Source organism: Eubalaena glacialis, chromosome 10, assembly GCF_028564815.1.
Source record: "Eubalaena glacialis isolate mEubGla1 chromosome 10, mEubGla1.1.hap2.+ XY, whole genome shotgun sequence".
Taxonomy (NCBI): domain Eukaryota; kingdom Metazoa; phylum Chordata; class Mammalia; order Artiodactyla; family Balaenidae; genus Eubalaena; species Eubalaena glacialis.
The window spans coordinates 109,206,760-109,218,979 of NC_083725.1; the positions used below are offsets into that span (position 1 = coordinate 109,206,760).

At 43.6% G+C, this 12,220-nt stretch overlaps 1 protein-coding gene across 1 annotated transcript in view; it reads left to right on the forward strand.

Annotated features, from left to right (window-relative positions):
- Positions 1-12,220, forward strand: part of PTPRJ (protein tyrosine phosphatase receptor type J) — a 166,823-nt gene that overhangs the window by 130,795 nt on the left and 23,808 nt on the right. Inside the window, exons 8-13 of the mRNA XM_061201764.1 lie at positions 1,596-1,853; positions 2,609-2,887; positions 4,938-5,228; positions 9,055-9,186; positions 10,765-10,975; positions 11,090-11,214. Of these exons, the coding sequence (XP_061057747.1) occupies positions 1,596-1,853; positions 2,609-2,887; positions 4,938-5,228; positions 9,055-9,186; positions 10,765-10,975; positions 11,090-11,214 (1,296 nt within the window). The remainder of the gene's footprint in view (positions 1-1,595; positions 1,854-2,608; positions 2,888-4,937; positions 5,229-9,054; positions 9,187-10,764; positions 10,976-11,089; positions 11,215-12,220) is intronic.

Sequence of the window (12,220 nt, forward strand, 5' to 3'; positions counted from 1 at the left end):
GTAGACAAATCTTGAAAACATTATGCTAAGTGAAAAAAGCTGGACATAGAAGGACAACTACCATATGAATCCACTTATATGAGGTGCCTAGAATAGGCATGTTCATAGAGACAGAAGGTAGAAGAGAGGGGCTGGGAGGAGGGAGGAATGAGGGTTGTTGTTTCATGGGAACAGAGTTTGTGTTGGGGATGATGAAGTGTTTTGGGTACAGATGATGGTGATGGTGACACAACATTGTGAATGTATTTAATGCTACTGAGTTGTACACTTACAAATGGTTAAAATGATAAATATTATGTTGTGTGTATTTTACTACCACAAAAAGGCAGGGAAACAAAAATAACTCCACTCTTCTAACCCAACTGAATTCCTTTTCTATCTGTGTCCATGGTCATATATTTAGTTTATATCATTGTAATTATTATATGAATTATTTTATTTTGTATTTGAACTTTTTCTTTTTACTCCATATATATCATAACTTCCCTCCTGTAGTTGTTATGGTTTTCATGTTTTTAGTGGCTGCAGACTATTTCATCTTGTAGCCAGATCACAATGTATATAGCCCTTCCCTTTTTATGGAATATTTAGGTTATTTCTACTATTTTTATGTTTATAGAAAACTGCTGCCTTTCATGGTCTTCTGTCTGTGGAATCCCTTTAACATCAGGAATCCGGTGGTAGGGAAAGAAGATTCTCAGTTACCTTCTTTTAAGGAGAACCTACTTAAAAATTAATTTTTGAGCAGCTAGTACATGCGTGTGGTACAAAATTTTAAAAAATACAAAGGGTTTTACAGTGAAAATGTTCCCCTCTTTTGTCGCCTATCTACTCAACTTGCCTCTTTAGAGGTGACCTTGGTTACTGGGTAAAGAGAGAAAAGTTTTGTAAGCAAGGGCAGAAAAGAGGTCCTCTTATCTAGTTGTTTCTGGGATCTGTGCATTCATATTGCAGCTGGTTCAGTGTGTAGAGGTGAGATGATCCGAGTACAGAACCCAGAGGACTCATTGGGTGATATCTCTTCTGACTCCCAGCTCTGAGCGTGGAGGGCATGTGTGCTTTTTCCCTTCGTCACTCCAGCCTCAAATGCTCCCACTTAGTGTCAACTCTATTTCAGTTTTTCTCTTCAGTATGCCTGTCTATATTATAGAAAGATGTTTTCTTTTGAGGGAGTGATTTAAAAAAACTACTTATTGAGATATAGTACACATACTGAAAAGCACACAAATCCTAAGTGCATAGTTTGATGAATCTTCACAAACAGAACCCATCTGGTCACTAGCACTCAGATCAAGAAACTGACCATGATTTCCACTCCAGAAGACCCCCGAAGGGGGCATCTCTATGACAAAAGCAAAAGACCAGGAAACTGATAGGATAAGCTGGTAAGTTCATCTGTGTGACAGAAGAGCCAAAATTCTTGAAAGAACTGAGTGTGTGTGTTTCTCACCTAAGTTTTAGAGTTTGCCCTGTGTGAACTCATTTGAGGGTTTGATGGCAAAAGAACAAGTTCTCTTGTCAGACTCTTTGGAATAAAGCTGGACGTTATGATGGTCATTAATAGACTTCCTTTTTTCTTCCTTTCCTCTGACCAGACTGCAGTGCAGTGTTTGATATCTGTGTGGTTAATGTCACCACAACCGACATGCAGTTGGTGTGGCGGAATACAGACAATGTTACTGGGTACATCTACTGTGTAGTGATACAGTCTGAGCACGGCTCTAACCAGACAAACAGTTCTCATGAAGCGATCACTCTCAGGGGCCTGATCCCGGGCACCTTATATAACATCACAATCTTCCCAGAAATGAACGATACCCGGGGGAGCTCCAACTCCACTGCACAGTACACACGTAAGTGTCTTAGAACACCCTCCTAAGGGAGTATTCTCCCTTTCACTTGGAGGATAGGAAGTAAGCATTGGTTAAATGATGGAATAAGAGGCTCTTGTGTTTCTGGGCTCCAGGTAGAATGTGAAACTGTGTAAGCTGAAAACATCGGCCTCAGCAAATGTTCTTCTGTGCTCTTGGGGCACTTGGTGCTGAGCCATATGAACTTGGAATTGTCTTCTGAAGCAGAAAGGGATCCCATAAGCATGGAAAACATGACTATTCATTCTCTAGTCTGGAATACAGACTAGAGGAGGATCACCCTGTCATGTTGGCATTGGAAGATGCAGCCCAAATGAGGCGCTTTGCATGCAAAAGTGAGGGAAGTACTTTGGTAATATTTCACCTAAATATGTGGTAGAAATGGTAGTTTATAATGTCTTTTTCATATGTTTTTCTCTTTCGTTAATCATATTTCAAAAACAGATAGAAATTACATCTTGAAAATATATTTCAGATAAAGTATTAAAAGAAGCCTGAAAAACTTTCATTCTTTTGAGATTTAATCTGTATCATTATTTTCTGAATGTCTTTTTTGGAAAGCGTTCTATCTTTTGAGTCCAGCAAATATTTGCTTTATTTATTCTTTCCCAAAAGGAGCCAGGGTATTTTTATTTTTTATTAAATTAAATTTAATTTTCTGGCTATTTTTATATGCAAATAATAAAATGGTTCAAGCTAATCCATGCTTTTTTTTTTTTAAAAAAAAAAAAACTAAGGGCCCAGCAATGTGTCCAACATTGAAGTAAGGACCAACACCACAGCAGCAACCTTAAACTGGCAGAACTTTGATGAAGCCTCTTTCAGGTACACCTACCGCCTTCTTATTGAGCAGGATGGAAATTCCAGCAAGGCCACACCAATAGTCACAGGCATCGGCATCACCTGTGCTACAGTCACCGAGTTAACACCTGGCTCCTCATACACCGTAGAGATCTTCACACAGGTGGGGAATGTCACCGAGTCACTGGCACCTGGCTGGCAGTCATTCTGTACAGGTGAGTAGTCCCACGTGCCTCTTGGACTCCTTCTTGTGTGATGCTGGACTTGCACATAGGTTCTTGAAATAAACTCTAGTTGATTAGCTTTTGTGTGGTGTGTGATAATAGACCCCAAGCTCTCTGAGCAGCCTATTAGCTTATTAGTGCTATCTTGCTGTCCGCATCATTTATTCATTCAACAGATATATATTGAGCATTTACTATATACCAGGCACTGTTAAAGGACACAGACAAGTCCCTGCCTTTCTGGAACTTTTATTCTGGTAGGGAAGACATAATAAACAAGATAAATAGGTTATTAGCTGATGATTACTAAGGAGGGGGAAATAAACAAGGACGGGGGAAATGAGATGTTTATCTTGGGAAGGCTTCAGTGAAAAGGTGACTTTTGAGCAAAGACTTGAAGGGTGTAAAGCAGGCCATGTGAATATTGGGGCGTAGAGCATTACAGGCAGAGGGGCAGCCAGTGCTGGGGTGCCGAGCCTGGAGCGTGCCTGCTGTATTGAAGAAAGAGCAGGAGGTCAGGGTGGCAGAGGTGGATCCATGGGAGCAAGAGGGGGAGGGGTAGGAGGTGAGGCCCAAGATGCAAGAGGTGATGGGCCAGGGCATGGATGATGTCCGGGCTTGTAGTTCATAGTTTGGCTTTTACGCTGAAGAAGAAGACGGAAAGGATATTGTTAAAATGGATGCTCAGATTTTTTGCCTTTCTTGATCCTCAATGTCTCGATGCAAAAGGTGTGATCTTTTAAAGGGAAGGAGAGCCCTGTGTTTAACTGAGGGAACTTTCAGAGAGTAATCCGGGGAATGTTTTGTGGACTGCTTTGAGTACTTCCGCTCACGGTTTTGATCGTGGGGCCTTTATCACCTCTGTATCTGTGTAGCACCGTACTCCCTACCCTCTTTATACCTGCTTCCTCTCTTCCTTAGACCAAGCCATTCAAATGTGTTTAGGCTGATTTGGAAGGGGAAGAGGGGTCTCATCGGATCAGCCTCCCTGGTAGTGTAGGAGCTGGAACCTTGATGACCTCTGAGTTTTCACATGGAGTGGCTAAAGGGATCCCTGAAGCTTTGAGTCCCTTCTGCTAACTCAGGCTCCATTCACCGGGTCTAGACTCTGATCTTCGGTATTTGGGTGGCTTCCATTGCTAATGTTTATCTTAGCTACAATTATTGTAGCCTATAGCAAAAGAAAGATATCTATGAGCATTTATGAGTGGGGGTGGACGGAACAGGAACAGTGGGAGTAGGTATGCATTGGGCAGGTTACCTTTCCAGGCCTCAGGTGGAGAATGTGGGCGTTGCACTAGGTGACTCTTTAGAACTTCTCCTGCTTTAAAACACGGCAACATTAAAGTAATGATAATATTCCTCCCCACCCCCAGTACATTAATACAGAGTTTCCCATTTATATCAGTTTTTTGTTGGCCCTCAATAAAACGCTATTGGCCCTCAGATAGGTAGAGACAAATAACACCACATTTTAGAGATGAAGAAACCGATACCATTTACCATTGATTATGTAGCCTGTTGTATGTGTAGAAAACACGCTGGACTTGGATTTAGAAAACCTGAGATCCAGTTTTGGCTTCGCCACTGACCAGCCATGTCATCTTTAGCAAATTGCTTAATCTCTCTAAGCCTCAGTTGATTCATCTGCAAAATAGGACAATATTAACCCTGCCTGTTCCAGAAGGATTGTCAGGCGGGCCCTAAAATGAGGTGACGCAGGCAAAGAAGTTGCTACCGCCTCCACTGTATTGTCGCTACCTCTCATGGAGCCCTGTGCCCTTCCAGCCTGGACCCTGACAGCCACTGTTTCATTTAATCCTCAGACAGTCCTGCAGTTGAGGCTCAGAACAGTTGGGGGACTGACCCAAGGTCACACAGTTCAGTAAGGCCCGATTCAAGGTCAGCCTCTGCCTCTTCTGTCATGCCCCATGGCTCTCTCCTCATCACCAACGGGCCAGGAACCTCCTGCTCCCCAAGTTTCAGTGTTTGTAAAGGCAAAAGTCCAAGAATCTCATGTTGTGCTGTTCTTGCCTTGCAGACCCTGCACCAGTAACCTCCTTCCACTGTGAAGTGGTCCCCAAAGAGCCAACCTTGGTCCTCAGGTGGGCCTGCCCTTTCGGCACCAACACAGGCTTCGAGCTGGAGGTCAGCCACGGAGACTGGGAAAATATGACGGACCTGGAGAGCTGCTCCTCGGAGAACGGCTCTGAGTACAGGACGGAAGTCACGTATTTGAATTTTTCTACCTTGTACAACATCAGCATCACTGCCCGGTCCTGTAACAAGATGGCACTGCCCACCCGAAACACCTGCCTCACTGGCATCACAGGTGGGCTTCAGGGAGGGCAGGGTGGCCAGGTGACATTGTGGTCACCTTGGAAAGCTGACCCAGCGGGTCTGCAAGTGTGGCCTAGAAACCTGTTTCTAAAAAAAATTTATCCAAAAATATTTGTTTTTGTTGGCACGGACTGTTAACCCAATTCTATAGAAATCTAGTCTATATACTCTATAGAATCTATATAATCTATAGAAATCTAGTGAGAGGGAATTTTTTACATTCCAAAAGTTTCCTTCGTTTTACAGAATAATTTGTTGCCACCTTTTCTTTTAAGTAAGTTCCCCCAAAATGTTCAAATATACACGAAAGCAAAGGACAGTATAATGGGATCCACGTACCCATCATCACTCAGTTGAACATTTGTGAGCATTTGACCAATCTTGTTTCATTTATATCCCCTCCTCCCTTATTGGACTTCTTTGAGACCAGTCCTGGTTATTCTATAATTTTTATTTGTAAGTTTTTCAGTATGTATTGCTGCAAGATAGGGACTCCTTTTCCCTTTCTTTCAAACATAACCACATTACTATTGCCATTACCCTTAAAAATTTAACAATACTTTTTTTTTTGGCCATGCTGCGTGGCTTGTGAGATCTCAGTTCCCCGACCAGGGATTGAACCTGGGCCACAGCAGTGAAAGCCCAGAATCCTAACTACTAGGCTACCAGGGAACTCCCAACAATCCTTTTTTTTTTTTTTATACTGTTATCAGATAGATATTCAGTCAAGATTCATATTTCCCTAGAATCTGTATTAACAAGCTCCCCAGCTGTTTTGGGAGATGGGATCATTCATGAGAGATCCCCCTAGTTAATCTTTTCATGACCACCTTTTATTTTGAACTTGGAAAAAATTACTTCTTTGCTTTTTTTTTTTTTTAATTGAGATATGGTTGATTTACAACATTATGTTAGTTTCAGGTGTACAACATAGTGATTCATGATTTTTATAGATTATACTGCATTTAAAGTTATTATACAATATTAGCTGTATTCCCTGTGCTGTATAGTATATCTTTGTCGCTTATTTATTTCATACATAGTAGTTTGTACCTCTTAATCCCCTCCCCCTGTCTTGCCCCTCCCCCCTTCCCTCTCCCCACTGGTAACCAGCAGTTTGTTTTCTTTATGAGTCTGTATCTGTTTTGTTATATTCATTCTTTGTTTCCTTTTTATCTGTCTTTCGCTCCCTGTGTCTTTGCCAAAATTATGTCTTAGGTCAACATGGTTGAGTTGGTTTTGCTTTGTGCTTTTTGAATCCTGGATATACTATTTCCTTTAGGGTATCAGAATGTTTCCAGACAATTTCTAAAGAATTGGTGGTTGAAATAGTAAGAAGAAAAGGCTTCTTACTTCAGGGACACTGACTTGGAAAATGGCTGAGGGATTCTATTGACAGAGCCTTGGACTTAGGCAGACCTGGGTTTGATTGTAAAGTCTACCTTTTACCAGCTGTGTGATCTCAGAAAAGCTGCTTAACCTCTCTGAGCCTTGTTTTTCTTAGTTGTTAAAAAAGGGGAAATAATACCTACCTTCCAGGACTGTTAATACAAATTAGATGAGGTAGTGTAGGTGGAAGATCACTTCAGAGCTGCCATGTATGGCTAGTCAAGTTGTGCACTGCATAGTTCCATGGGACACCATTCATATAGTCTACTGTGTGCGTGGGGCTCCTTGGAGTTGTGTGGTACACAGCTATATAGGATGGCCCTGGGTCACAATCCTTTGTGTTTCTGCAGCACTCTACAGTGTAATAGAAACAGTGAACCTTGTTGGGTACTTTTTTATAGTTCTCTGTTTTATGATGTCATCTCAGTGGGTATAAGCCACTGAGGAACATAAACCATATCTGATCCGGTATCTCCAGGGCTGAGCACAGTACCTAGTGAAGGGAAGGAGCCTGTTAGAGTTAGTTGTTTCTGAAGCTGAGCAGTGCGTGTTAGGGTTAGATAATGACCACTCAGCATTTAGTCCAGTGATTCTCTCCCTTTTTAATCTGTAGCTCCCTTTCCTCAGATGAATTTTTATGTACAAGTTTAGCATGCTTTTTAAATGTACAACTTTGACACTTTTTTATTTAACATAAAAGTGGAGCTGCATTTTCTCTGAGAGAGGCAGGAAGTGGTGGTGGGATGGGTAAACCGGGGAGAGTTGGAGCGATGGTCTTTTAGCCAACACTTGTTGATTGCTTTCTGTGTGCCTGGGTAAGGGACACTATGGTGAGCGTGGCCGTCAAGGTCCCTCTAGTGTAGGACTGAGATAAGCAGTGAGAAGGAAAGGATTTCCAGGCTTCGAGGTGGGTGAGCTGTCTTGGGGCAGGGAGCTGGGGACTCCTCGCTGGCCCGCTAAAAGGCATAGAGCTGTGGACGGTGTGGGAGCTGGTGCTAGGAAGTGTCTGTTGAGGCAGTTGACACTTAGACGTTGGACAGCGCCTCCAAGTGGCCACTGCGGTCAGTTACTTGAGAGGTTGCTGAAGGATGGTTTAGAGCTGTGCCTTCCCATAGAAAATCATGTGAGCCTCCTGTATAATAAGAACTTTTCTAGGAGCCACATTAAGAAACTGTAAAAAGGAACGGCTGGAAATTCCCTGGCGGTTCAGTGGTTAGAACTCTGTGCTTTCACTTCCGGGGGCCCGGGTTTGATCCCTGGTCGGGGAACTAAGATCCCAGAAGCAGCCTGGCATGGCCAGAAAAAAAAAAAAAAAAAAGGAGCTGAAATGAGTTTTGATCATATTTTATTTAACTCAGTATATTAAAAATATATCATTTCAACATGTAATTTGTATAAAGTGAGTTATTAATGAGATACTTTATGTCCAAACTTGGACCTGTCACCTTTCAAGTGCTCAGTGGGTACATGTGGTTAGTGGCTGCCGTATGGGACAGCATACATTTGGAGAATTGTGTTATGGTCTTTTTTTTTTTTGGAGTTCAGTTTTCTCAGTCTCCCTGAATCTTGGTTATAATAACAGAAACACTCAAACTGTATGTGGGAGACTAATTTAGGTAGAGAGAGTGTGTGTGGAGAGAGATCATCTTTAATTCACCTTTTCCTTCCTTTTGTGTTAATTTAGAGAGTGGCTTCACAAGCTTAGCTTGGGAAGGCAAGGCACAAGATCATGAAGGCCACTCACGGAATGTTCCCGTGTGGGCTTTTCTGGTTTCCGGGAAGAGGGTCAGTTGGATTTCTCTAGGCAGAGTTTTAAACCTACCCCAGCAAAAAACAAGGACTTTGGTGTGAAGGGTGCAGAGCCGGAATGCAGCCAGGTCTCAGGAGAAAGTACGTTCTCTCCATGTGATCTTTGCTTCCTTCTGGGTAACTATGTGCTCCATCATTGTTCTCTGACCAACCAATCCTGGGGCCAAGTCCATGTGCTGGCAGATGTCTGCTTTCAGCTCCCAAGTTCTCACCTAGGAGTTCTACCCACACAGTCTCTGTCTTGTTCTCCTTCTTCTGCCCCCATTCTCAAAATAAGGAATCTGGGCTCTCTGGGTCAGGAGGGACTGGGGGAAGATAGAAAAGGAGCGTTATCTTCTACAAACAAGGCTGCCAGGAGGCCACCCTGGCAATGTGGCTGGACCCACTGAAGGGGTCATTGTCAGCTAGGCAGGCTCCCCCAGGACTTGCCATCTTTGTTCCCCACCAGTTCCCATCCCTGCCCTTTGCTTCTGGATTTGCTTTGCATGAGCCCAGCACACAGCTTCCAGAGCAAGGGCAGAACTTGAGCAGAGCACTGCAGCAAATCCTCTCCATAATAATTTTGTTCCTTCTTTGGTTTTAAATGTTGGGTGATCATGTTTTGTTTTGTTCTGTTTCAGACCCTCCTTCTCCAGATGGATCCCCTAATATTACATCTGTCAGTCACAATTCTGTGAAGGTCAAATTCAGTGGGTTTGAAGCCAGCCACGGACCCATCAAAGCCTACGCTCTCATTCTCACCACTGGGGACGGTAAGGAGGGGTCATTATGGGTTAAACAGCCAGTGGGTGATGGCGTGACTGGGTGCTGTTTTTGTGCCCACTGAAACGCATTCCTGAGACAAACGCACATCTGGTTTTATACTGCGACCCACGCTTTGGCACTCACCCTGGGGTGGGTGGGTGTAAGCCATTTGCCTGATGAGCTAGGTCAGAGGTTGACAGACTTAGTGTAAAGGGCCGGATAGCAAACATTCTAAGCTTTGCAGGCCCTACAGTCTCCTTCTCAGCTATTCAACTTTGCCGTTGCAGTGTGAAAGCAGCCATAGAAGATACAGAAAGAGTCAGTATGACTGTTCCAGTATTTACCAAAAGGGGTGGCTGGCTGGATTTGGCCCATGGCCATGACTTGCTTACCTCTGATCTACGTTTTTCATCTCTTTTGCAGCACAGGGTCTTTTAGGTGGCAGAATATTAGTTTTAACCAAGTTTGTCACACAAACACACACACACACACACATATGAACATGCACACACAAATCATCCTCAAAGGGTGACTTTCTCTTGGAAGAAAAAAGGAAAAGATTTGCATTTGTAGTGGGAACTTGCAAAGAGCATTGTCATAGCTGAGAGAGGAGGTGGATTAAATGCTGCTTTTCCTTAAAGGGCTCCATTTACATTCCCTGGAAGTGAGACGGGAATGATTTGAGGGTGTCTTTGTTAGCTGTGTGTGGGTGCTTTGCCCAAGGTCTGGGTTTAAAGTAGTGAGTTTTGGAAATTCCCTGGCAGTCCAGTGGTTAGGACTCGGTGCTTTCAATACTAGGGGCCCGGGTTCAATCCCCGGTCGGGGAAATAAGATCCCACAAGCCGTGTGGTGTGGCCAAAAAAGAAAAAAAAAGTGCAGAGTTTTGCTGTTTTTGGTGATTCTTTAAACTAACTGTGAATTATGCAGTGCCACCCCTGCCCAGTCTCACAACCTGTGATGCCGTCCTCATCTCCCCGAAGAAGACAGAGCTCAAACACACTGTCAGGGCTGTGGCAATCCAGGAAGACAAGGGATTTGCCGGTGTTGTAAACCTGCAGCTAAATCTTGAAAAGAGACATTGAGATCTCTCTCTCTCTCTCTCTTTCTGTCTTTTGTTTTGGGACTGTTTCAAACACCTAGTCATTTTGCTGTGAAGGTATTCAGCAAATCCCAAGCTCAGACCTTTGCTGAACAGGGGAGATGATACTGCATACTGACCAGCCTGACCAGTACCAGTCTGTGATGGATGAGATCACACCCTCCGCGTCAGGTGGTCTGGGTTAGAAATATGACTCTACCATGTAGGCAGTGCAGCTTGGGGCCCAGGTCTTTTTAGCTTTCTGTGTCTCATTTTCCCACCTGTAAAATGGGGGTAGTAAGCCTATGCGATGAGATTATTGTGGGGATTAAATGAGTTAATGTAAGTAAAGCCCATAGAACTTAATATAAGGAAAACCTGGCAGAGAGAGCATACGTGAGAGATGGCAGCTGTCACCACCATCACCCTGGTCATTATTTAGAAACGAGGGAGACTTAAATCTCTGCAGTCACTTTCTTATGGCTTTCCTTCTGTGTGCCTTTCTTAGCTGTTTACCCGTCAGCAGATGTATTGAGATATACGTACGAAGATTTCAAAAAGGGGGCCTCGGATACTTATGTGACATACCTCATAACAACAGAAGAAAAGAGATGTTCTCAGGGCTTATCTGAAGTCTTGAGATACGAAATCAATGTTGGGAACGAGTCCACCACGCACGGCTATTACAACGGGAAGCTGGAACCTCTGGGTTCCTATCGGTAATGCCTTGTGGTTCTTGCCCTTTGGGGGCTGGGCCTCTGAGTGCAAAACTATATGTGCCTGGGCCGTCAGACACTTCTCAGCCACCCCTCTTTCCTCTTGTCACCCCACAGGGCTTCTGTGGCTGGCTTCACCAATATTACCTTCAACTCTCACAGTGATGGACTCATAGACGGGGCTGAGAGCTACGTGTCCTTCAGTCGCTATTCAGATGCTGTTTTCTTGCCCCAGGATCCAGGTAGAGGAGCATCTTAGCAATGCATTGACTTTTTGCTTCCAGTATCCACAGGAGCATGGGGGTCTGCACACCTCCCTGGGGCCCCCAGGAGGGTTGGAGAGCCTGGTCTCTCCTCGCAGAAGCTGAGATGTCACTGGCCATGAGGATCCAGCTCAGCTTCCTCTTCTGAGGTCCCCACAGGCCCCGCCCACCACACTCCCTTCTCTGAATTCCAGTTACACTTCCAATCGGCAAACACTGTTTGGTCCTTTTTTCTCAGTGTAGTCATTCGTGTGCCCATGTACCAGACACACATGTGACTTTTAGTGCATGGAACCCTTGAATATTAGGGTCAGAAGGAGCCATGGGAATCATCGTGTCCAACTCCCATTTTATTTTATTTTTAAAAAATTTATTGAGAGAGGGCAGACAGCAGAAGCAAGAAGAACTACAATCCTGCAGCCTGTGGAACAAAAACCACAGTCACAGAAAGAGAGACAAGATGAAAAGGCAGAGGGCTATGTACCAGATGAAGGAACAAGATAAAACCCCAGAAAAACAACTAAATGAAGTGGAGACAGGCAACCTTCCAGAAAAAGAATTCAGAATAATGATAGTGAAGATGATCCAGGACCTCAGAAAAAGAATGAAGGCAAAGATCGAGAAGATGCAAGAAATGTTTAACAAAGACCTAGAAGAATTAAAGAACAAACAAACAGAGATGAACAATACAATAACTGAAATGAAAACTACACTAGAAGGAATCAATAGCAGAATAACTGAGGCAGAAGAATGGATAAGTGACCTGGAAGACAGAATGGTGGAATTCACAGCTGCAGAACAGAATAAAGAAAAAAGAATGAAAAGAAATGAAGACAGCCTAAGAGACCTCTGGGACAACATTAAACGCAATAACACTCACATTATAGGGGTCCCAGAAGGAGAAGAGAGAGAGAAAGGACCAGAGAAAATATTTGAAGAGATTATAGTCGAAAACTTCCCTAACATGGGAAAGGAAATAGCCACC